At 40.3% G+C, this 22972-nt stretch overlaps 3 protein-coding genes across 5 annotated transcripts; 1 reads left to right on the top strand and 2 right to left on the bottom strand.

Moving 5' to 3' along the window:
• Positions 1-606: 606 nt before the first annotated feature.
• On the bottom strand, positions 607-5305 carry nudt21 (nudix hydrolase 21). 2 transcript variants are annotated; one of them, XM_023395684.2, is made up of 7 exons: positions 5019-5305; positions 3864-4064; positions 3710-3773; positions 3535-3624; positions 2917-2992; positions 2655-2769; positions 607-1642 (listed from the first exon to the last, which is right to left on the bottom strand). In XM_023395684.2, exons 1-7 carry the CDS (start codon positions 5138-5140, stop codon positions 1621-1623), a joined length of 690 nt encoding a protein of 229 aa, XP_023251452.1. In that variant the 5' UTR covers positions 5141-5305; the 3' UTR covers positions 607-1620. The 2 variants fall into 2 exon arrangements, with proteins under 2 accessions (XP_023251452.1, XP_023251451.1); XM_023395683.2 differs by lacking the exon at positions 607-1642 and having other exon boundaries at positions 2117-2769.
• Positions 5306-6823: 1518 nt separating this feature from the next.
• Positions 6824-13245, bottom strand: LOC111646258 (uncharacterized). 2 transcript variants are annotated; one of them, XM_023395711.2, is made up of 8 exons: positions 11345-13245; positions 10332-10435; positions 9724-10189; positions 9540-9632; positions 9419-9455; positions 9083-9154; positions 7541-8992; positions 6824-7430 (listed from the first exon to the last, which is right to left on the bottom strand). In XM_023395711.2, the coding sequence occupies exons 1-8, from the start codon at positions 11699-11701 to the stop codon at positions 7177-7179; spliced, it is 2835 nt and encodes a 944-aa protein (XP_023251479.2). In that variant the 5' UTR covers positions 11702-13245; the 3' UTR covers positions 6824-7176. The 2 variants fall into 2 exon arrangements, with proteins under 2 accessions (XP_023251479.2, XP_023251478.1); XM_023395710.2 differs by having other exon boundaries at positions 6824-7433; positions 11345-11671.
• LOC111646259 (transcriptional repressor CTCF-like) lies at positions 13246-20990 on the top strand. The gene is made up of 13 exons (XM_087170899.1): positions 13246-13390; positions 15333-15611; positions 15710-15892; positions 16030-16405; positions 16508-16678; positions 16774-16907; positions 17026-17146; positions 17241-17390; positions 17709-17869; positions 17962-18144; positions 18229-18400; positions 19052-19198; positions 19392-20990. The coding sequence occupies exons 2-13, from the start codon at positions 15348-15350 to the stop codon at positions 19652-19654; spliced, it is 2325 nt and encodes a 774-aa protein (XP_087027025.1). The 5' UTR covers positions 13246-13390; positions 15333-15347; the 3' UTR covers positions 19655-20990.
• The last annotated feature ends 1982 nt before the right edge of the window (positions 20991-22972 follow it).

Raw genomic sequence — 22972 nt, 5'->3', positions numbered from 1 at the left:
TTGATTTGTTAGGTAAACATGTAAACATTTAAAGGTTGAATCCCAAAGGAACAGATAGAAGAATGGACAAAATCTATTTAAATCGATTCAATGTTTGAAGGACAGAAAACCATAAAACTTTTCCTCTACTTCACTGAACTTCTTTATGTGCTTATCATTATATTGATGTTGAATTTCTCGAAAGCAAGGAAATTATTTTAGCCAAGTTCTTAATTCAGAAATGCAAATACGATGTGGAGTGCAACCTTGTTCAGATGCATTCAAGAATAAAATGAAGGGTATATATATATATATATATGGTTTCAGCTAACCTCTTTTTGTTCATTGTTGGTTTATTCGTATATCACATTGCACTTGTCTGTCTGAACCATGCCCGGTACAGAGGGAGAGACAGACAGTTATTACCATTGTAAATATGTAGTAACAGTAAAGAAAAAAAACGACCCACAGACAGCACATACTGTAGTTCAGTATATCAAATCCTGCTTCTTTCACTTTGATAGACATAAACAAAATGTGGGCTTGAGACACACGGTGGACAAGACTTGTCCCAGATGAGTCGTAACAGGTAACAAGGTTTCAGTGCAATACAGTACAATGCAGAAGTTTTAGGCACTTAAGATGCTTAGAGTTTTATTCATCAGCAAATACCATCATGTCAGAGTCCATCGACTCCAGCACCCCACGACCCTGAATAGGATAAGCGGTTTACAGAAAGGATGGATGGCTATTATATCATGCAGGCTACAATCATAAAGTGAGCAAACAGTCAATTTTGTTAACCTACATATGAAACATGACCATTGTGCTACAGGGGCCACAGGGAGGTCTCTTCCCCCAGGTCATGTGATTGTACTAAATGCTTTTTCATTCCTCATAGAAAAATAGCCTCATGAGTTTTGGTAGAGATTCACATTGAAACATTTTAGTTTTCACATTCACTTGACTATACAGTGAACTTTTGGTCACCAAGATCTGTGTGTAAGTATCAGCCTTTTTTCTGGTGTGTATTTTTTATTGCGTTGAACAATCTAATATTATAGTGCCTTCATCTAAAATTTCAATTGATAGGTAAACTAAAAAAAATCACTACCCAAAGGGATATTTATAATTTTACTTTGAAACTCAGTATCAGTCAGCCACTCTTTGAACTTCATAAAAACACACTCAACGGACCACTTTATTAAAAAAAACCAAAAACAAAAAAAAACCAAAAACACCCACACACAGCATTATTACAGGTTAAAACAACAGGAAACTCAATGTTGTAGTTTGTTTAATCAAACACTGGTCTCCTCTGAGACGACATAAAATCAGATTCTGAACAAACTGGAATAAAGACTCACATACTACAAAAACTAGCAGTTTCTCCAGATTTAAAAAAAAAAAAAAAAAAAAAAAAAAAAAAAAAAAAAGGACACATAACATTTTCATTTTCTTCTAACAACAGTATAAACCCCCCCCTGTGTACTGTCAATATTCCTGACATGACAAGCTTTTCTTTTGTGAAAGTTCAGCCAGAAATGAGTCCTTTTCACCACACTGTTTCTCATCTTCAGGCTTCACAAAGACAGGGCTGCACTCACAGAGACAGCCAGATGGGACTCCTGTTCACGCAGGTTAGTTGTAGATGAAGTTGAACCTATAAAAAGAATTTATGGTCATTATTTGAAAAAAAAAAAAAAAAAACTAACTAACTTTAATTAGAATAACAGCCTTGCTGTTGTTGGCCTCCAGCAACCAGCCAAGTTGCAGGAAACTTCTCCTTCCTGAATTACAGCATTAAATAATGGTCAGAAGTGTTTTTGCAGAACATTATGTCACAGTGAAGTTGACCTTTGACCATTTGGATATAAAATGCCATCACTTCATCATTTTATCTTATTAGACATTTGTGTTAAGTTGTGTTACAATTAGCGTATGAATTTATGAGTTACAGCCAAGAATGTGTTTTGTGAGGTCACATTGACCTTTGACCACCAAATTCTTATCAGTTCATCCTTGAGTCTGAGTGACTGTTTGTACTAAATTTGAAGAAATTCCCTCAAGGCGTTGCTGAGATATCACATTTGGATGTTCAACAGTGTGGGAGCATAATAAAAATTTCCTGCAGGAGTTTAGTCAAATTACTTTTATTTCGTTACAGCATACCTTTCCCCTTTTAGCAAATTTAAATGCAAAACAATGACAAAAAATACATTTGCCCACCTGAATTTATGACAGGTGCATCAGAGGACAACTTGAAAAAAAGCGACAAAATCCTGCACACTGTTATGTGCTGCCGGTATATTTCATATATCATTTCAACAGAATCTTTTCACTTTTATTTAAGTCCAATCTATACATATTCTTTTGCTTTCTGCCCTGTGTAAAAAGTCTGTGGTGTGGGTTCAGTTACGGAATCTAAAAAACACCCTTGGTGCTGAGTTCTGGGACTTCAGTAGGATGGATAACTAACACAGCTCCTAAAGTCAGATCAGTAGTCTCTGTGCCAACCTGCTGCCAATGGCCGAGTACTTTCACTGTTTTAATTCAGCCACTGTGACAGCGAACAGAATACAAGAGTTTACATGTGAATTACAAATGAGGATACATGTTTTCAGTTCTGGCTATTTACACAATGACCAAACTCTTGCAAAAGACACAAACAATACCTGCTCAATAGCTGTGGTAGACTGGAGATGATTGGCCCATATCCAGGAGCGTTGTCATACAGTTCAAACAGTGGTGCAGCCACCAGTTTATAGTTCTTGGGGACAGCAAACAGCGCTGTAGAAACATGAATCACAGACTTCAAAATAAGAAGCAATGATACATGGGAATTTATTCATGTGCCTCCTCCTCCTCCTCCTTTTATTCATACCCAAGTCCACCATTAATTTATTAATTTCACGAGTTACATTGTGATATACTGACCTTTTTCCTGCAGCTGGACCAGGAACAGCTTCTTATGCTCCTTAGGCTTGGTGATGTGAGCTGGAATATAGGGGTACTGCAAGACAAACAAGCTGAGATCAGTTCACATTACTATGCACAGATGTAAACTGTATCTGAACGTTCAGGACTAACTGTCTTCAGAGAATTCAGTCTGATCTTCAGAGTGCATCTTCACATTTCCTTCTGGCTTTATGAAGCAGAAAATCGAAACCATCTGTTATATGTAGTCAACAAGTGAAGTGTTGCACTGACTTCTACAGTACAGTACACTGACGAGAAGTGAATCATTTTAGACACAGACACACCACCCAAGTTTTTCCATTGTCTTTAAATATTTGTCATTTACCTCACATTAGTAATATTCCTAGTTTAGCAATGAAAGTGAAAGTAAGTGTGACCATGACGATAGTTAGTGGACACATTTCAAACCCTGGTGACTTGCACAGCTAAGAAAAACACAATCTGACCAGACGCTGCTAAAAACATTTCACAGACTAATCTGTTAATGCCACACTGCTTTCAATTAAAATCAGTGCAATATCAGTTTCTGTTAAAATTGTTCCTTCCATTAATTAAATCCTGAAAACGTTTACTAACCTGTGGAGGCTCAAAGTTGGGGCGCCACCAGTTGCCGATACAGTCGTCAATCACCCAGTCCTGCTTCACCCCATCCTGCCGCCCGAGGATCTAACATTCAAACATAAGTTAATAAACATAAACTCCTCAATCACCACAGCAACCAGAGGCCTCCACTGTGCAGTGACATAACTACCTCTGTCATCAGGCGTTTCAGACCCTCCACCTCATCTTCTCCGGGACTCAGCTCTCCACCGGGCCTGCGGGAGAGAAGCAAACCGTCAGACGACTGTTCAGTAGAAACCACTTGTGCTGGTTCAAACAGGTGCCTCTGAACATCAGCTACTCACAGTTTAAAGAAAGTGGTACCCAGCTGCAGGAGTAACACATGAGGCAGCCTGTGTTCATGGACAATGAGGACACCTTCCACAGTCCTCCGCATTCCCATTTTATCAAACTCCTCACGCATCCGCTGGAACCGGGCTGCCACTGAACTGTCCTTCTCGTACAAAGGCTCCTTGGTGCCGAATGTGTAGTTGGTCAGAGGGTATCTGAAATAGAAATACACACAGGAAAAGACATTAGGCATAACCAGAGATCATTGTGTTAATGTGGTTCATACCTACATGCTATTAAAAGTAAAGCTTTAATATAAAGTACAATAATAAAAAATAATTTTAATTGAGAACTGCAAAGGAAAATTACTCTGATTACTGATTACACCATCTGATGCCTTTTTTTTTTTTTTTTTTTTTTTTTTTTTTAAATTTAACTGTTTTTAAAAATTAATATGTCAGGAAATGGCAAAAAGAAATGAACTCATTAATTTTAATTAATAAAATTGGTGATTAACAGAAAATTAGTTGGCAACAGTTCTGATAACTGATTGATCTTTTGAGGCACTTTTAGGCAAAAAGGACAAAAGTTCACGGACACCACCTTTTTAAATGTGAATATTTGCTACTTTCTCAGTTTTCTATGATGACTATTGGTCAGACGAACAAAGGCAATAAGAATATGTTGTTTTTCACTAGTGTCCAACATTTTATACAGAAAATAAGTGTGAGGGGTACTGAAGTCGAAAATAATTGTTGATTTTACCCTTAAAGTTCTCTGGTCAGTAAACCAGTATTGCAGAGCTGAAATTATTTGTTGATTAATCACATAGATGACTGACAGGAAAGTAATTGGCAGCAATTCTGATAGTTGATTAATTCTTGGACACGTTTAAGCAAAAATGCCAAACTGATGATAGTAAACTCAACATCTTTAGGGTTTTGACTAGTGGGCAGACAAAAAAATAAAGTGAATAATTTACTCTCGGCTTCAGCGTGTAAAGTTGGATATTTTTCACTATTTTCAAACAAAAACAATTAGCTAATTGAGCTAATTAGACATGTTTTCGTATCCTCTGCAGTCGGTCGACAGCGCACGTTAACTACCGGGCACATGTAGATACTGATAGCAGCTTGTGGTGCATCATTTGCTGCTCGACATGAACTCACAGGTTGATGGTCCTCTCCAGTGTGAGCGGTTTCGCAGGCCCGCTGATGTATTTGTTCCCGAACTGAACGGCACCACCGCGCGGCCAGCCGGTGGACGAGCGACTAGGAGGCACCACCGACATCTCTAACGTGAGCACGACGAGACTAAACCCTCTTGCGAATGTGCGTCGGGCGGAGGGTGGTTTATAACTCACTGGATTATCGAAAGAGCAAACGAATACCCCAAGATCTCAGCGGACTGTCCACAACAATTTCTCTACCGTCGTTTCCCTCGGTTCTCCTCTTCCGGGTGAAGTGCGGTTTGCCGGGACATATACCCGCCAGCGACACTTGCTGGTCCGGATGATGAACAACCAAGCAAATCTCAACAAGATTCCGAGTAGAGGAAACAACACAGAAAATAACAATAAAATAGAAATAATAAATAAATAACACAACTGAATAAAGTTAAGTAAAGAAATTTAAAAAATAGAGTTATTTACAGTGTTCTTATTGCTACAAGATATAATGTCTCTAAATGATGGTCACTTTGAATCTTGATGAAGTATACGTTTTTCTTTTTATTTTCTATTGTAATTAAAAAACCCAAACAAAGTATATTCTTAATGCAAAATCTGGCATTAATGCATCATTGATAGACTTGACAAACCTCTTGTCACAATCTTTTAGTATAGTGATAATACCAAAATAGATGAGACACGCAAGATGAGGTGTTTTATAGGGTAAAAATTGTGTACTAGTTTAAAGGACCCCCCTTTTATTTTATTGGTGATGAGGTTTCTGTTGGTGTTAGTGATACTTTTGCCATGGAGGAACATAAGGGAAAATTATTCTTCATGGTGTCATGAAATAGAAATAACCTCCTATTGAAATAAAAAAAGATACCCCTATTATTATTCTTTCAAGATGGTAGAAAACAGGTTTTAGAAGTAGTAGTCAAAAGGGTGGAGTAATAACGATAAAAAGTTAAAGTGTTCCTTTTCATAGTTTGCACCAGAACGTTCAGAAACCTCTCTTCCTGCAGACCCTTCATTAGATTATGTTGTCTGCTTATCAGCATCAACAGGCTTGAATATCTTATGTATTAAAAATCAGCATTTAGTCTCAAGCAGCTATTACTAAGCATATGTGCAACATAAAGAGGTAGTGCATTGTTACGAATACCGATCTAACTTTCAATAGGCATTTTGCTCAAGAAGAAGAATGAAATTTTGTGAATGAGGCCCAAAATATTCTCTCCAGCTGGTGAGAGGAGGAACACCTTCATTACATCCTGTACTGCAGGGTTTGACCACTAACTTTTTTGAAGTATTAGAGTTTGTTGGTACATGCAAATTAAATATTTCCAATGGCAGATTAGATAGTAATGAATATTTGTCTTGGATAAAAATATAATGCTGTGCACATAAGATCTGACCTGATCTGATCTAACCTGAGTTCACACACTTTTAACCTAGATGCCTTCAAAAATAAATCCTAGTGATGAACTTCATCATAGAAACAGTAGCTTCACAAATAAATCTTATGTCATGGTCAGCTTACTAGCATTTTCCAGAGCTTTCAACAGAATCTCACAGTCTTTCTCAGTGGATGGAGTTTGCTCATTTGACTAATCAAATCTGACACCATCTTGAACAGAGACAACAATATAAGACCAGCTATGATAACAACTGAGTTATCTCCATGACAACCGGGGAAGACAATGAGCTCCAGAAAATGCTAGACGTTTAGATTTTCTAGTCAAAATACATTAAGTTGCTAGAAATCACATATTCCTGCACAAAAAGGAAGAGGGAATGACTCAGTTCAATTCAATATTCCATTTAATATTCATATCTATGTCTCTTATCCATCTATTGTAAACATGGTGTAATTTACCACAGTAGTTGTCTTATGGTACATAATCATACGTGCAATGCAAAAAAGTCAAACATAAGTTAAAAAAGGACAAAGACACTGCTGGATTTGTTGATTACATCACACCAAGGGGATCTCAGTTCTTTGGTCCAGTGGCCCACCCTTTGTGGTGTGCTGCTGTAATGTGGTGGTCCCTGTAGGAAGTGCCATGGATCGTCCCCCACTTTACCCTTTACTGTGGCCTCTCCTGCCCCGTCACAGTAGTTGGTCCCATATTTAGCAATTTCTTTATTATTTTTAATTACTTCTTGCACACTGACTTGGTTTCTTCTTGTTTTTGACCCTCTACCACACCCTCATTGCTGCACCGCTCACCCTCTTTCCCTGATGGAGGTTCAGCCATTGTGTCTTCTTCAGCTTCAGCTTCTTTTCTTGTTTCTTCACTGGTGACCAGCGTTGGTTTTTCATTCTCGCCCTTCTTCCCACCATTGACAATTACCTTGTTCTCACCCATCTCAGTTTGCTTGCTCTTTTGGACCATATCAAGCTCCTCATCTGCTGTCGGGAGGGACAAATCACAAAACATGCCATTCAACATACATCTACATACATGTTGAGGCAGAGAAATACATGAATGCATGCATATGTCAGAATTTAAAACTTACCTGTGCCCTTTTCTGCCGGCTCTGTACTGGATCTTTCTTCAGGAGGTGTCTGTAAATTATTATCTTGGCCTGTACTATCATTGGAGTGTGCTGGACTGGTCAAATGGTGAGAAGTAGCATTTGAGTTATCAGTAGCAGGGAGGCCAGAGATAGTTGGGGTTGTGAGGGTAGTGCTGACATTGTTAGTGTATGGTGGGTCTGAGTCAATCGAGAGTGTGGAGCTAACTGCAGCTGTGGTTGCTGAACTGGTGGTGGAAGTGGTATCTGCACAATTTAAACTGGTGGCAGTGGAAGTGGTGCCTGTAGGGGTTGTTTCACTAGAAGAAGTAGAGGGAGCAGAGATATCAGCGGGGCTAGTGATGGCTGGATGAGTAATGGTGGAAGCAGAGACAGAGGTCATGCAGTCGGTGGTTGTTGGGCTTGTAGTGGTGGTGGTGGTGGTGGACAAGGAGGTGGAGTTGGTGGGAGGAAAGGCAGTGGAGATCAGAGTGGAAGAAGTGGTAATGGGGGCGTCAGGTGAAACTGTAGCTGTAATGGTATCACTTGAGTTAGATGGTGGAGATGTAGAGTCAGTGACTGATGAAACTAAAGTTACACAGCTAGAGGAGGTGACTGAAGTGGAATCATCACTAGCTGCAGTAACTGAATCGGTGGTGGTGCACAAGCCTGATGACATTTTAGATATGCTGGTGGAGGGTGAAGAAGCTGTGGTGATGAGAGAAATAGCTGCATCACCACCATCAGCAGGAGTGACATCAACTGAGAGTATACCATCTGGTTCTGGCAAAGTTGATTTCGTTGACAGATTTGTTGATGTTCTGGAAACTGAGCTTTCATTGCTGGGAGCAGAAACAGTTTCTGAGGTGTTAATGGAAGGCGTAGCTATTGTTGTCAAGTTGGAAGTGACAGAAAGGCTCAGAGTATTGGACTCTGAGGAAGTGGAAGTAACTGAGACAGTGGCGGGGGGCTCTGTGGGTGTAGTGGCGCTTGTAAGTGTTGTCGGGAAGGTATAGCTGGGTAGTTCAGTGGTAGTTGCACTAGCCTCAGGGACAGAGGCTTTGCTGTCAAGCTCTGTAACATTTGTGGGTGTTGTAGCTGCTGCAGTAGGTTTAACAGAGTCAGTGCATATATCTGTATCAGAGGGAGTTACAGTACTTGAAGGAGAAATTGTAAAACTGGTTGAGTCAGGGATTGAGTTTGAGATTGTTGGTACAGTATGAGTGGTGGTAGCAGTGAGGGCAGGAGCAGCGGGAGCAGAAGGAGCTGCAGTTCGATTGAGTTTAGTGGGCGTGTTTGTCTCCCCTTCCTGTATTTGGGCTAGCTCATTCTCAGGTGTGTTGCGGCCAGATGTTGTGGGGGGTGGACCTGGTTTGATAACTGGCTTTGGTAGCAAAGCAGGTTTCCCAGCTGACTCGTGTGCTGACACACTTGGTCGAATTTGATGCCTTGTATCTAAAGAAAAAAATAAGAAAAATCAATGTGGAAATGATTGATCTTATATACTGTACCTATAGGAGAACTGATGACTGTTTTGTGTTATACCTGATGAAGCTGACATCGTTCGAGGTTTGGAGAAAGTAGGAGGTGGCTCAGGTTTACTGTCAATGATGGTACCTGAGACACAAAGATCATTTACATCGTATTTTACCAGCAGAATTAAGTAGCTATTATGTCTCTGCACTAGATAGTGTAGACTAGTCATATACTCCTGCGTGTCTTATCAGCCCAGTGTCTGACATATTTAACCTTTTTAAAGGAGAACTGATCCATGTCAAAAAGTCTCTCAAACCCCTAAAATTCAAAGATTAATTTTGTTTCATTAACACTGAGCTGGAGCAGAGAAGAGTTTAATCACATTAAATAGATAACGGGACATACCTTCAGATTCTGCTTTTTTCATCTCTCCCTCCTGATTCTACAAGAATAAAAGAGGTATTTTAACACTTCCAATGACTCCAACAGTATACATATCTAAACTGAGACACACATATTCACACACCTGTGTCTCTCCTGACGGTTGTTTGGAAACTCCAATACGTTGAAGCATGAGATGGAGTTTTTGTTCAAAGCTATGTTGGCCTTCAAATTGTTTCTGAAATCAGCAACACCAGAGTAATGAGTAATGCTTTTCAAAACTTATGTACTGATCTAAATGTATATATAACTTTACTCTACTAACTCACCTTTGCAGTGTTTCTGGCATTAGTAGTCCCTGCTGCTGCTGATCCAGACAGCAAAATGAGAGACTGGGACTTCCCCTCTCTGAGAGCTCGGCGGGGAGGCACCGCTTCACCCCTCAGCGCTGGAGCACCAGAAACAGGTGTCTCCTGACCAGCTGACTCTCCAGCAACAGCACTGGGAGGTTCTTTTGCTTTCTCCTTTTCATTTTCCTTGTCGTGTTCCTTGACTCTGTCCTTATCTTTTTCTTTCTCAGCTCTGGCGACCTCCCTGAGCGGGCGAATGAGATCAGCGATGGAGGCCTTTTTGGGACGCCCCTCGTGGCTTGTCTCTGATTTCAAACCTCGTCTCTTTTTGAGTGTGAAGAAATCACCAAGCTTCCTCCTGAGAGTTTTTGTTGGGGGTGGACAAGGGACTGAGCTGGCAGGAGCCACTTCGTGCACCGTGATAGATTCCTCATCTTGCTTTTTCCTATATAAAGGATCATATATGTAAAATCTAGGCATGTTCAGTTGTACAGTACAATACTGTTAAAGCAGTATTGTTAGAATATAGATTGGCTAAATATCAAGGAACAATGAAGAGAATCTAATTAGGCAGCAGTGATACTCACAGTGTATCAGTAGGAAGTACTCTTTTAGTAAAGAACTCTTCAACTCCTTCATCCACTCGCCCCATGAGCTCAAGGACTTCATTTTCACTCTCAATTATTGTCTCCTAATTGCCACACACAGATGCAGAAAACAATCAGATCAGATCAAACAAATTGTTGTAGAGCAACTTGCGTTATATGTAACTTTACATTACATAACGCTCATATCTGAAAAACCCACACGCTCTGGCACTAGTGTTTCTTCTGCCTCTATAGGTGTATTTTGGTTTGAATCTCTCATCCAGTCATGCTACAAACCACCCTCCTGGGAGTCAGTTGCTCAGTAACGTACAATGGGGGGGCGTCACTGGCTTTTGCATGCGGAATGGAACCAAGATAATTCATTTTGCCAATGTAGGTAATGTGATATCAAAATTGCAGCTATACAGTGTTGCATCATCCTGATCATATTAACATCTGTGCCCACAAGTAGCAATAAAAGCCAGACTGCAGAAAACAAATTTAGCAGAAGTCACCGTTACATGATATCTTGTCAGGGGAATTGCTTGAATTTTGTCTCCCTGGCCATTTGTCTCCAAGGGAGTGACTATATGTCCACAGCCTAATAGCTCTGTGACAACAAGATCAGCTCAGTGGAAAATGGAGATGATCACACACACTCTACATTTTGATACAAGCCTATGAAAAAATAAAACAGCACTAGCTTTTTGTCAGTGAGATCAAGAAAAGACATTCAGACCAAACTACCACCCGCTCTCCTATATAGTCGTCATTCTCTTTCACACAGAATATACCAAGTGTGGGTTCTTCAAACAGCCTGTGACCGGTACAATAGGACTGCCTTATTCAAGCAGGGACCAGGCATCTTTTACAGCACTCCCCCTCCATCCTTCCCTTCCCTCTGCCTCTCCCCTCTGTACCCTATTACATCTCTCCTCTCTCCCTCCCTTCCAACACCTTTTCCTCTCAGACTGCATTTTTGCAAAAACCTCTCTGATCCTCCTTCACAGTACCTGTGGTCTGCTGGGACGATAGTTCAGTTTTTGTCGGTGAGGTCTCGGTCTGCTCTGGGTGTAGTGCCTGAGCGCTGGTCCGCCCAATGGCAGCTCCATTGGGGAGACACGGCACGCTGTTGCCGTGGAGCTCTGTTGCCGTGGCTCTGTTGCTGAGGCACCGTTGCTAAGAGCACGAGCACAGCAGTATGTAATGCCTCCACTGAGGTGGGAGGGGCTAGGCCCGGCTAGACTGACAGATCTGACAACAGAACCTCGCCTTTCTCTGCCCCCTCCTCTCCGAGAGGAAAACCATGAGAAAAAGATGGTGATAAAATAAGAGGCAGAAAGAGAGGAGCAAAGTGACCACACTGACATTTGTTTCAGCCATGCATCCTAGTACATCCCAGTACATATATATGAATTTACTGAAGTGGAAATAGCTGAAATGAACAAAATGTCCTATTGGTTATGTAACAAATTAATAATTTATTTTATATGCGGAAAAGATGCTCTGAAATGCTGTAAGTGACAGGCTGACCTGGTAGATTCTTTTATTTTTTAAAAATGTGTATACATACATAGAGTAGTATTTTCTCAGTAAATTTAAAAGCAAGGTGTTTCAGCAGTACTAAAGGAAACTGTCCTATATCTGAGAGGGTTGCTAGAGACCTTGATAATGAATCAAAGTCATAAAATAAAACACAGGCACACCCCCACAAACACCAGCTTCTATGTATCTTATTTATACTACAAATTCCCCTGGGGGCATGTGTCGCAGGTTTAATGAGAATAGTTTTGCCTAGTGTGACTATATAAAAACAAGGCAACACCTTTCCCTGGACAGAAACACTTTGATATAAACGTACCATTTATATTGGCTCTATTGGCAGATTGAAAAATGAAAGGATTTGTCACTGTAATAGTTTTATTAAGTAGCCAAACCGACCAAACGGTTACCTCTCAACCCACCATATCAACACAGAAATAACTTGTTCTCAATTTATAAAAACAAATGTCAGGTTTTCCATGCAGAGTGATATGAAATCAGCTATTTTAGTGCTTGGGTATAGATGTAGCCTTCACTGTAACCTAGTAGTAAAAAAAATAAAAGAATAAATGAATAATTAATCATTTTAAAAAGATCAATTCTGTCAAGTTGGACGAGTGACACGGGTTTTGAATGTGTCTTTCACTTTAATTAGATCTTGTCCATGCTTGTTAATATGCTCATGTATCCCTATGAATTTTGCTTTTGTTGTAGAACAGAACAGAAACTTTCCTCTTTATAATGCCATACAGCACAAAGAAAACAGCACAACAATCTACATCATACAGTTGAATCAACACCTCTCTGACAGTTTCAACAAAAACTGAATATCAAAGCCCTCATGAAGGCAGGATTTATAGCAAGACTGTTGTATTGAACAGCATTACTTTTAGCTACCTAATAAAATAACAACTGAGTGTAAATGTAGAGGCGTAATATTTCCTTCTGAGATGTAGTGGAGTACAAGTATAAAGTCCTCAGTACTCAGAACTTGAATATATTTACTTTTCATCAATGTTTATTTGTGTGTTTGTGACTTGAGGCCCGCCCTGCACCTACAACATTTATACTGCCTCCCTGTGGATAGTTTTGTGAATTGCTTTTCTTCACAAAATGTAACTTGTAACTTGAGTTAACAGTGACTCTGAGTTGTTGAAGGTGTGTGCGTCACGTTTGAGCAAATATTAGCTGTTCCTCTCATCAGTAAACGAATACCTAACCTGTCAATTGCATCGATCACACTCGTCATGTTTCCACGCCCCCTCCCAAATTCAAATCTGGCGCCCATCACCCACAGCCCCAGTTCCTCCACTCCCCTTCACTCCACTGGCGCTGGGTTCGCGCAGCCGTGTTAACTCTTAGGAGCCGCCATTTTGTGTTAGGCCCACTCTTGTAAAGCGGGAGAAAATTATTAGCCCGGCGCATAGCACCTACGGCCGACTACAGCAGTACTCAAGACACCAACCGAAGGCGCTGGGTTTCCAAGCGAATATAACCGGGAGAAGAAGCTGTCGGCAGTAAGTAAAGCCGCTTCTTTGCCTCCAAACACGGAAACGTTTTTGTAGGAGCCGTCGCCGGCCTCTAGGTGTCACGGTAGGGCTTACCGGCCAGGCGGCTGGCGGGGGGTGTTTGTCTCCCTCTATCGTTATCCAAAATGCACTAAATCCGTCTATAAACTGTAACTCCCTGTTTCAGCCGAGTGTTTTGGTGATTTTCGGCTGATATTTTCTTGTATTTGCACAGGGATGGTTGGATTTACCTGTATTTCTGTTTTAAGTTTGTTCAGGCCTGACGTCCATCTTATCGTGCCCTTTGTTTCCTGTTTTCAGACACTCGCGCCTCCCGAGTTAACCAACTAACACGAGTTTAACTAGTTTGTATCGATTTAACAGCATATACTTTTTACACTGATGCACAATGAATGTGCAACGTTGATTAAAAACGGCACCAGACAAAGTAAACGTTGTTAAAATAGGTGAATAAGTGACTCTGAAGCGAGGATTGATTGATCGACTGTGTGATATCTATTATTGGCAAACAGATGAACCTCATCAACGTATAATCAACACAGATTAACACATAAAGGAGCACATACCCACGTTTTAAAAGTTTACCCCGTTGTACTACAGGATTGTATACCATAACAGAGGTGGAAAGTAAGTAGAATTACTCAGGTACTATACTTAACTACAGTTTGAAGTACTCGTACTGTACTTGAGTAATTCCGTGTTGTACTACTTTATACTTGCCCTCCGCTACATGTGCAGGAATTACTATACTAATTTTATTCTATCCTATTACAGTACATTCATCTGACGGTTGTAGTTAATAGTTGCTTTTTGAAATTGAATAAATATAATTTTTCAAGCAAACTTGCCAAGTATTCAGTACTTTCAGTTTCTCAAATGTGAGGCCTTGCTGCTTTTTTCAGTTTTGTATCACTGATCATCTTATGGCTTTAGCCAATTGGCCAAACGGCATTTTCACTCATTTGTAACATTGCTCAGACAAAAAAGTATTCATTCTGCAGTAAAATGGCCACTGTTAATGATATGCTATTTTCTGATATATTATTTTTGTGTTAAATGTATTAGATTACACATATTATGGTGTATAATGGTAGAGCCAGTTTGAGTCATGTTTAAAAGACAAGATTTACTGGTCAGGGAACACCAAGTTGTTCATTTTATCCGTGGTTTACTATGAGGCATACTATATTTTAATGCTCACTGTGGTTTTTTTTTTTTTTTTAATAAATTAGTTGACAGTATTAGCTGATTAAGTCATTAAATGCAAAACTAATCAGTGGGCCTTTTAACAATCAATTAAAAGGTCAGTTATTTAAAATAATAAAAACCCACTCACCCCTCGTAGCGACGGACTCCACCTTTTATTTGCTGATCTACTGCTGATACTAACAACGCTGCCCAGATCAGGGAAATGCAGTTTAAACTAGACCTCACAACATTTGAAGAACTAAATTATAAAATGTCCCATTACTCTGAGTAATCCAGTAAAAACTAGAGCCCGCATGATTTTATCAGCCAATATTAGCCTATTACAGATGTATCAGTATTGGAGCATATATTCTCTGATATGCACTGACATATATATATATATATATATATATAGATATAGATATATATAGATATCTGATTTTTTTTTTTTTCGCCCCCTAACATCAGTATCAGCATTGGCCCCAAAAATGAGTTGAATTTCCAGTAAATTAAAAATGTATAATATTAATAATTAATTAAGTTCCTATACCCACCTCTTGACATCCATGATCCTGGGGCTCTGCCCCTTGTTTGGTTGTCTGGTACATACCTAAATTTGAATTGATGGTGTTTAATATAAATTCTTTGTGAAAACACATTTTCAGCCTTGTTTGAAAACCATGTGAATAATCGCCCACTGACTCTTGCTCACTTTTTGATAAATTTTGTCTTCTTCATTAAGAGTGTTGGTTGGCCCATGGCCATGGAGGGCGAGGTTGTTTCCATGGACACCACTCAGACTGGTCCCCTGGCTGCAGAAGGAAAGGTCCTGCCAGAGGGTGGAGACGCCATGATACAAGGGGCAGCCATAGCTCCTCAGGGGGAGGTGGCTGGTAACATGGAGATGATGGTGATGGACGCTCTCGATCCAACTCTGCTGCAAATGAAGACAGAGGTGTTGGAGGGAGGCGGCACAGTGACTGTTACCGGAGGAGATGAGGGTCAGATCATCACGCTCCAGGTTGGTACAGAAGCCAGTGTTGGATTATCAGTAGTTGGCCTTGTTGTGAAATGTTTGTGTCATTTGCTCAAATTGAAAGGGTGCATTGTTCGTTGTAGGTGGTGAATATGGAGGAGCAGGCAGGAGCAGCATTAGGCCTTGGTCAGCTTCAGCTGGTTCAGGTACCAGTCACAACAACAACTGTAGAGGGGCTCCAGGCCACTTATGTTGATGCATCAACTGCTAACAAGGATACAGAGCCGGTTATCTGTCACACTCTTCCCTTGCCTGAGGGCTTCCAGGTGAGAAACAACTCTGGTCTTTTATATAATAGGAACAGTCTTTTTTTAGTTATGTTCTCAACATGATACAATCAGTGAACTCCTTTGTTGGAAAGAGTCTGGTCACAATAAGAAGAACATTTGACATTTTCTTTTAGGTGGTAAAAGTGGGTGCCAATGGTGAAGTGGAGACTGTAGAGCAGGAAGAGCTTCAGGCAGCCCATGAGGAGCTTCAGGGTACAAGAGGAGAGGAGGTGGAGGAGGAAGAAGAAGCAGCAGAAGTACAACCTCCTGTGGCTCAGGAAGAAGACCCAGAATGGTCCAAGGACCCTGACTATCAGCCCATCACCAGTATGCGTAAAGGAAAGAAAGGAAAGAAGAGTCGCCTGCGCTATGCAGAGGGTGATCGTGATATGGATGTTTCTGTGTATGACTTTGAAGAAGAGCAGCAGGAAGGGCTGCTATCAGAGGTGAATGCTGAGAAGGTTGTGGGCAACATGAAACCACCAAAGCCCACCAAGATCAAGAAAAAAGGTAAGTGGTTGTGGAAGAGTGTATGTCCTGTTTTATAGTCTTGGAAAGTTGTAGATTTGCAGAGCTTTGAATTAACCTACTATATTCCCCTTTTGTGTCCAGGCGTGAAGAAGACTTTCCAGTGTGAGCTGTGTAGTTACACCTGTCCAAGGCGCTCCAACCTGGACAGACACATGAAGAGCCACACAGATGAGAGACCACATAAATGTCACTTGTGTGGAAGGGCCTTCAGAACAGTCACACTGTTGAGAAACCACCTCAATACACACACAGGTAATTCAGGGCATTTGTTTGATGCCCCTGCTTCATCTTAGTTTTACATTATGCAGGCAAATAAAGTTTAATTCTCACTTTCTTAAATTTTTTAGGCACTAGGCCACATAAATGCACAGATTGTGACATGGCATTTGTGACCAGTGGTGAGTTGGTGCGTCATCGTCGCTACAAACACACACATGAGAAACCCTTCAAGTGCTCCATGTGTGACTATTGCAGTGTGGAGGTAAATAATCTGCACTGACCTAATTCTTCTATTCTATCTAATTCTTCTCCCTGTTTCCTGCGATGGCCTCTTTTTATATATATATATATTTTTTAAATCCTTGTCTCTCTCTTCCCAGGTGAGCAAGTTGAAAAGACACATTCGCTCTCATACAGGGGAGCGACCCTTCCAGTGCAGCCTGTGCAGCTATGCCAGCAGAGACACTTACAAGCTGAAGAGACACATGAGGACACATTCAGGTAAGATACATGCAGTTTCTAGTGGTTGAAACAGAGTTCACCTCCAGATTGAGAAGTGTATCTCACTCACTATATCCTTTCATCTTCTTTGCAGGTGAGAAGCCATACGAGTGTTACATCTGCCATGCTCGTTTCACACAGAGCGGCACCATGAAGATGCACATTCTGCAGAAACACACGGAGAACGTGGCTAAATTCCACTGCCCACACTGTGATACCGTCATCGCACGCAAGAGTGACCTTGGTGAGTTATGTTACCATTTTTACTTTAGACTGCATGTCATTAAGGGTCGCAGAGGACGTGTTGGGAAGGCTTGTTTTAGGTCTCCTTAGGTACAAATCCGTCATTGCTGTACGAGAGATCATGTTTATTCGATTGTCTTAAAGTTGCCATTCCCAGTCATGTGAGTGCTGGTGTGTCCTATTGAATCATTGTAGAGAGAAGAATTGGAAGAATCTGTATGCACTGATTACTTCACATCACTTTTTGTCTTTATCCATACAACAGGCCTGTGTAGCATTTGTCTGACTGATTTTCATGTCTTTGCTGTTTCTATCTTAGGCGTTCATTTGCGGAAGCAGCACTCATTTATTGAGACGGGAAAGAAATGTCGTTACTGTGATGCTGTGTTTCATGAGCGCTATGCTCTCATCCAACACCAGAAGACCCACAAGAATGAGAAACGTTTCAAGTGTGACCAGTGTGACTACTGCTGCAGACAGGTTTGTGTTACGTGGAGGATGTAACACATACAGTGTTTATCATATTCTATTTCACCAGTGAATAACTGCCTATCTGATCTATTATGCTACAGGAACGCCACATGGTAATGCACAAGCGTACACACACGGGGGAGAAGCCATTTGCCTGCAGCCAGTGTGAGAAAACTTTCCGGCAGAAGCAGCTCCTGGATATGCACTTCAAGCGCTACCATGATCCAAACTTTGTCCCCACTGCCTTTGTCTGCAGCAAGTGTAGCAAGACATTCACCCGCAGGGTAGGACTGGGCTCTGAGATTTAGCTCACACGGCAGTAGTTTTTTAACTGTATGTGATTGAATTGTGACCATGTTGCCTCACAGAACACCATGCTGCGTCATTCTGAAAACTGCACGGGTGAAGTTACTGGAGAAGAAAATGGAACTCCCACACCCAAAAAGGGCCGACGTGGTAGGAAGAGGAAGATGCAGGCCAGGACGGATGATGATGATGATGATGACGACGATGATGACGTCGACGACGACGACGACACAGGTATGCTTTTAATAAGCATACCTATTCAATGTCTTTATAGCAACCCCTCAATTTTACATCAAAATATGCTTTTAAAAAAATAGTTCAAAGGTGAACCATTTATCATTTTTGAAGTAGGTGTTAAAAGTTCAAACAACTTTACAATTTCATTTTAGTTTTGAAGTCTGGTTGAAATCGTCAGCAGGATATTGTTTTGGCCTACTGAAATCACTGCAGTACTAACCAAATGCAGTTTTTGTTTCTGATTGTACAAAACTTTGAAGGTATGTTCAGGTATGTTAATCACTACAAGTTAGCTCATGAGCTCAACCTGAAGGCACTATTGCAAATTTTAACAGGCAGGTATTTCATCAGGAACACCACAAGAGAATATGCCTCAAATCAAAAATGGTATTGGCAGTTGAAAGTTGTTTTCATCCTGTCTGTCTGCCAGGCTGTACTGCTGTATACTGCCATCTGTTGAAACATCATTGCTGTAATAATGTCCTAATGGCCTCTAACAATTTTTGTTTTCCAGCAACATAATTACATGAACTATCTTTGTGTCCATGAACACTTCCTAATGAAGATGTGGTAATATTGAGTAACAGTGTCAGAAAATATGCTTCTGTCAACATTCATATCTTCTTATCATACTTTGTTCATATATAGAGGATGAGTTGGATGAGGAAGAGGAGGAAGACGAGCTGCTAACTGAGATTGAGGTGGAACAGGCGCCACCAGTCGTCCCTATCCCAGCCCCTGTGGAGCCACCAGTTAAGAGGAAACGTGGACGACCCCCGAAGAACAAACCAGACGGTAGGTGTCACACGTATGATAGTTTTGAACATCATTTAGCAGGGTTTCAGGGCCTTGAAGATTAAATGCCAGCTAATGAGCAGTTTGATCACTACTACATAGCTAACTGTTTGCCTTTAAACCATCATAACAATCTGGAAAAGTATATTTGAACCATATAGTACCATAGTCTGACCTGAAACTCTCTTAACAGCGGCTGCTATCATCCGAGTTGAAGACGAGGTCACTGGAGAGGTGGATGACATCATTGTGAAGAAGGAGGTCGGAGCCGAACAAGATGACCAGGAGGATGGCAACGAGGAGGCTGCAGAGGAGGTGGTGGTCGGTGGAGCGAAGTCGACCATTCAGATGGATGAGTTGTCCCAGGAGGGGACAGCACAGGAGGTTCAGCTGTCTGGGGCGCCACCTAATGGAGATTTGACCCCTGAGATGATCCTCAGCATGATGGATCGGTGATGGATGTGAACCTGTAGACACACCCAGATCCTTGACCACAGCTTCATTTTAATTCTTGGCATTTAGGATTACAAACACTTGCATCCTGCACAGAAACAAACATCACTGTTGTAATTTAAGATTTGATTATTAATCATGTATCGATAAAGACTTGGACGAAATGAAAAGATTTTTAATAAGGATTTACCTACCAAAAATGCATTACAGTACATTTGAGTTTGAAGTGGCTGTAATTGACATCAGTGTCTTTTTTCACTGTTGCCTTTGGTGTTTCATAGCTGTCTTATGTGGCAGAGAACTACATTTATCTAAATTACAAAATCTCCTCTGGCTATATTTGTGTAGAGCGGTCCACTAGATATGTTTTTAATACGGTATAACAACTAAATCGAGACTGTTTATGGAATTTTACTTTTTTTTTTTTTTTTAAACTCCTTTCCTCTTATGCCTTCTTGTTTTTATTTGTTACACAATTGTTGGTAAGTTACATACCTTTGTGCCAGTGGGTAAAAGTAAGTAGATAAATGTTCAATATCTTCACTGAAGAGTTCCATGTACCTCTCAGTTTGTACAGAAAGCTGCTCTTGTAAAAGTGGAGATGAAAATGGGCTTTTGCAGAGCAGCATAATGGCAAAAACAAGTAAATTTAAGCCCATATTGAAAGCCACTATGGAACTTCATCCAAAATGTCATAAAGTTGTTACAGAAAGAAAGAGATGAGCTTCAGGAAGATGATACTGTTATTAATCACAGCCACTTCAAGATTAGAAAAATTAAATATTTTTTAATTTTATTTTTTGGTTTCTTTTTCTGTGGTTAGTAAATCCCTTTTTAAGCCTATTCTAGTTTTTAAAAGCTTAATAGATGCTTATCTTATGCTCCTCTCTTCCTATTTTAATACCCCTAGATGATGCGTATGTACTAAACATTGTCTCTGATAAGTGCAAGGAATGAATGTTTTGCTCCCTTGTGTAGCCATTCCACTTTGGGTTGTTGTTTTCATTTTGTACCATTGGCAATGCAATGCTACCTAGCAGCTTGAATGACATTTTATTAACTGTGTGGCAGACGAGAATAGATGTATGACTGTACAACAAATAAAAAGATTAGCCATTGACAGCCTTTTTAGGTTTCTGCAACTGTAATAATTTCATTCATGGATATTAAATTAATTTTGGTTGGCTGAGCATTTAACACAGGTTAGTGGTATAGTTACAGGAAAAAGAGAGCTTGAATCACTGTTTATCCAAATTAGCTGAGAAACAACTGAGTGTTAACAAATGTCGGTGTACTCTGCTTGCAACTATATTTTATTAAAGGGAGGACTTGATATTGAGATCTTCACTAATTTGTATGTCTAAAGAATTTGACCTTTTAACATAAATTAACTGGATGTACTGACTTGTATTTACACTGGAGCATGGAATCCACTTTAACTGGGATTTGACTAACATCCCCAACTAAAATTTTCATCCAACAATTGTGAGTCAGGGTGCAGCTTTGGCTCTTCTACATGACCATGGGTTGTGATTGATTTTACCACTGTATATTGAATCAGATTTTCCGCAGCTCTTGTATGGACGCAGTACAATTAAGCCCCAAGTTCCCATGGTGACACACACAGGCTTCACACCTTCATGCGGCCCCAGTTAATTGGTTTTGGATGACACTGTTCATATGCTATCAGTAGTTAGACGGGTGGTTACACTTGTCTGCTAACTATTTTCTAAAACATGGAGCCAGTGGTAGGGGAAGTACTCAGATCCTTTACTTAAATAAAACTATTGTAACAAATAAAATGAACTATAACCAGAAAAATGTCTTAAGTATTAAATGCAGAGTTATTAGATTATTACCAGTCTGTATGGGCTTGCAGCATTTTTTTCAATATGGATTAATCTGTTGATTATTGTCTTCATCAAACAGTCCAAACCTCAAAATGATTCAAAATAAAATAATTAAAAGGAAAACTGTTAAGTTTGAGAGGATGTGAAATATTTAGTATTTTAGCACCAAAATTATTTGATTGATTTTCAAAATAGTTGTCAGTTTCCTGACTTATTTCCAGTGTCCTCCGTAGTAGCTTTATCTCTAGTTAAATCAAGTAAAATCAAGAAACATTTTCCTCAACGAGAGTTAGTCATTTGTGAAGTAGTTGGCTCCGTGTTTTTTGTTTATCCTGACGACACAGAAATGCTGAGTCTTTCTGTGGTTTCGGAGGTTTGGGAACCTCCTGGTCATGCAATAGTTGTACAAATCCCTGCAATGTACGGAAGTTAAAGGAAATTTAGCTTACAATGCTGAGCGACCGATTCTCCATTTTTTCACATCTTACTGTTGTGAAAGTGTCAAACATCGTAGTTAAAGCCTTTATGTCGTATGAAAACCCAATTTCAATTTGTGAAAACTTAAATTTATTTATGAAGGTGTGAAAGGAACATTCCACCGCTTTCACATCTAGACCACATTGGATCAGATCTAGACCAAAACCCACTATACTTAGACTTGTCAAATTTGAACTAGATTGTCCCAGACAAGCTAAATACTCTATAAAACACATCTTCAGATTTGTTAAACGTATGTCCTATTTGTAAAAACATTTTTAAAAAATACAGAATGAATCGGTCGCCCAGTATTATAAGTTAAGTTTCCGTGAAGTACTGAATCGGAAGCTAACTTCAGCGTCGTCTGTAACGTTAGCTAAAGCCTGTTATTATAGCACCTAGCTGAAGCGCAGAATGACCAACGGTCCAAAGTGGACCGTTACAAATGGCTTGAAATAGTTATAACGTTCGGGAACGACAAGCAGGGACAGTGACAGGACAGTTTTACCAGCACTGAAATGTTTTCAGTAGTGGTATTTAACTTGTCTTTTGTACGTTTCGTTACCTAAATTTATGTTGTAGACTACTATAAAACGCAAAGTTTAGTTGCAGATTGGAAGCGGGCAGTTATTAAACTAGCATTAATATGGAAGATTAATAGCAGCGCTCTTGGTTGCTGCTATACAGCTGCAACGTCCTGTTTAGTAGGAAATCAGGAGGAAAAGCGCCACATGCTTTCCTTCATCGCCGCCCCCTCCCCGGCTCGGTCAAACTTGGACAATCGGCCCTCGGGGCTGCAGCACCTGACATATTTAACGGCTAAAACTGAACCTACACTTTTTACTGGGCCACCATCGGGTGACTCCTGTGGTTGTAGGAGACGTCGGTACTTTCTGTCCTTCCTCTCCTTCGGAAACATCATGCCTGTGTTTTTTTCCGTTGGATTCACCGTGGCGTCGCCAGCGCAGCACAAGGGGCAATGGTCTGACAAAAC

This window comes from Seriola lalandi, unplaced genomic scaffold, assembly GCF_002814215.2.
Source record: "Seriola lalandi dorsalis isolate HSWRI2012SDOR001 ecotype SW California unplaced genomic scaffold, Sedor1 jcf7180002054968, whole genome shotgun sequence".
Taxonomy (NCBI): Eukaryota; Metazoa; Chordata; class Actinopteri; order Carangiformes; family Carangidae; genus Seriola; species Seriola lalandi.
Note: the sequence above shows the minus strand (reverse complement) of the source record. Positions and strands in the feature narration are given on the sequence as shown.